General features: G+C 51.8%; 1 protein-coding gene across 1 annotated transcript; it reads right to left on the bottom strand.

Moving 5' to 3' along the window:
* Positions 1–755: 755 nt before the first annotated feature.
* On the bottom strand, positions 756–1,781 carry LOC119086822. The gene is made up of 2 exons (XM_037200189.1): positions 1,651–1,781; positions 756–1,476 (listed from the first exon to the last, which is right to left on the bottom strand). Exons 1-2 carry the CDS (start codon positions 1,678–1,680, stop codon positions 823–825), a joined length of 684 nt encoding a protein of 227 aa, XP_037056084.1. The 5' UTR covers positions 1,681–1,781; the 3' UTR covers positions 756–822.

Genomic DNA, 1,781 nt, shown 5'->3' with positions numbered 1-1,781 from the left:
CACTGGGGGAGGGGGGGGGCAGAGGCTGGTGGATCCCTGAGTTGGAGGCCAGTCTGGCTTACAAAGTGAGTTCCAGGACAGCCAGGGCTACACAGAGAAACTTTGTCTCAAAACCAAACAGCAACAATAAAATAAACAAACACCCCAAACACTGTTTGGGAAGGATGAGGAGGTGTGGCCTCGTGAGGAGGTGTGTCACGAGGGAGGACTTTGAAGTTTCAGAAGTCTAAGCCATTCCCAGTTAGCTCTCTGTGCCTTGTGGGTGTTGGTCAAGATGTAAGCTCCAGCACCATGCCTGCCTCTGTCCTGCCGTGCTCCCCATCGTGACAGCCATGGACTAACCTGGGACCATGAGCTCCAAATTAAATGCTTTCTTTTATAAGTTGCCTTGATCATGGCATCTTATTATAGCAATAGATAAGAAACTAATCATTATCATTCGAGACAGCATCTCAGATAGCTCAGGCTGGTCTAGAACTTACTTTGTAGCCCAGGATGACCTTGAACTTCTGATTACTACCTCCCCAGTGGTGATATGATAGATGTATGATACTGTGCTCAGATTAGGTGGTGCTGTGGATCAAACCAATCACTTCATGAATGCTAGGCAAGTATTCCATCAACTTAGCTACATCCCCAGAAACCCTGGTTGCCATCTTGACTGAATCTTCCTGAGAGACCCTGAGCCAGGCCACACGGCTCTACTGTATGCAAAATTCCAGCATCGCGTTCCTGCATGAAGCCACGACTGTTCCTTGTGGTACAAAGCTGTTGGGTTTATTCGTTACGCAGCAATGGTAAGAAGCAACACATGGTCACTAGCTATGAGTTCCATCTTCTTGCTGGCAAGACGTTTCCCTCTGCAGTGCCTTCTCGCGCCCCTGCCCTGTGATCCCGAGTCCCAGAAATGCAGCAGTGGGATACGGGAGGCAGCTGCCTGCTCACACTGCTATTGCAGACGCAGTGAGAACCCAGAGACGAGGCTTCTCCATCCTGTCCCAGCTGTCGTAGGGTACCGTGGAAAAGAAGACGAGACAGGGGTTGAGGATGCGGCTCAGGGGATAGAGGAGAAGGAGGGCAGGTAAAAGGAAGGGAAGGGAAGGAAGTGAGGACCTGGTTAGAGAGAACGTCCCGCAGTCTCAGGCATTTGAACATCTTGTCCCCTGTTGGTGGCACTGCTTGGAGGCCCAGGAAGTGTGCTGCTGTGGGAAAGCATGTCCTTGGAGGTGGCGTTGAGAGTTGAGAGACCCATGCCATTTCCAGTTTGCTTTCTGCTCTATACTTGTGGTCCAAGATGTGGGCTCTCAGCATCCCACCACCATCCCAGCATCCTGCTGCAGCCACCATGCCCGCCCCATGCTTCCAGACTTCCTTGACACGACGGACCTCACGTCTCTGGAGCCATAAGCCAAAATCAACTCTGTCTTGTACAATCTGCCTTGCCCGTGGTGTTTTGCCATAGCGACAGGAAAGTATCTAAGAAAGGAATCCAAACACTTGCCAGCTTCCTGGGAGCACCGCACGGCCCTTCCAGCCCCACCCTTAGGGCAGCAGTGGGAGACAGTGATTCTGACTTTGACACTGGGGATGGGAGTCCCTTGGCCTCAGCTTGTGTGAGCAGAGGCACACAACACGCTCTGGCCCCTTTACCTCAGCTCTGTGTTCAGGAGATTTCTCCATGTTGTTGTAGGCAGTTCGAATCCTGTCTTCTCCCTGCTGGATGAAATTCAATACACTGGTCTGTATGTCTGCTCTGCCAGCAGGAGACAGTCAGGTTTCCC

This window comes from Peromyscus leucopus, chromosome 16_21 (assembly GCF_004664715.2).
Source record: "Peromyscus leucopus breed LL Stock chromosome 16_21, UCI_PerLeu_2.1, whole genome shotgun sequence".
NCBI classification, from domain to species: domain Eukaryota; kingdom Metazoa; phylum Chordata; class Mammalia; order Rodentia; family Cricetidae; genus Peromyscus; species Peromyscus leucopus.
This window is presented reverse-complemented; position numbering and strand designations above follow the sequence as displayed.

What these genes read in the sequence shown, in the direction of transcription:
- LOC119086822 (XM_037200189.1), bottom strand. Translation starts at nt 1,680, where the DNA reads ATGGAGAAATCTCCTGAACACAGAGCTGAG. An exon ending in CTCCTGAACACAGAGCTGAG is followed by an intron (nt 1,477 to 1,650) that starts GTAAAGGGGCCA and finishes TTCCTTTCTTAG; the next exon opens with ATACTTTCCTGTCGCTATGG.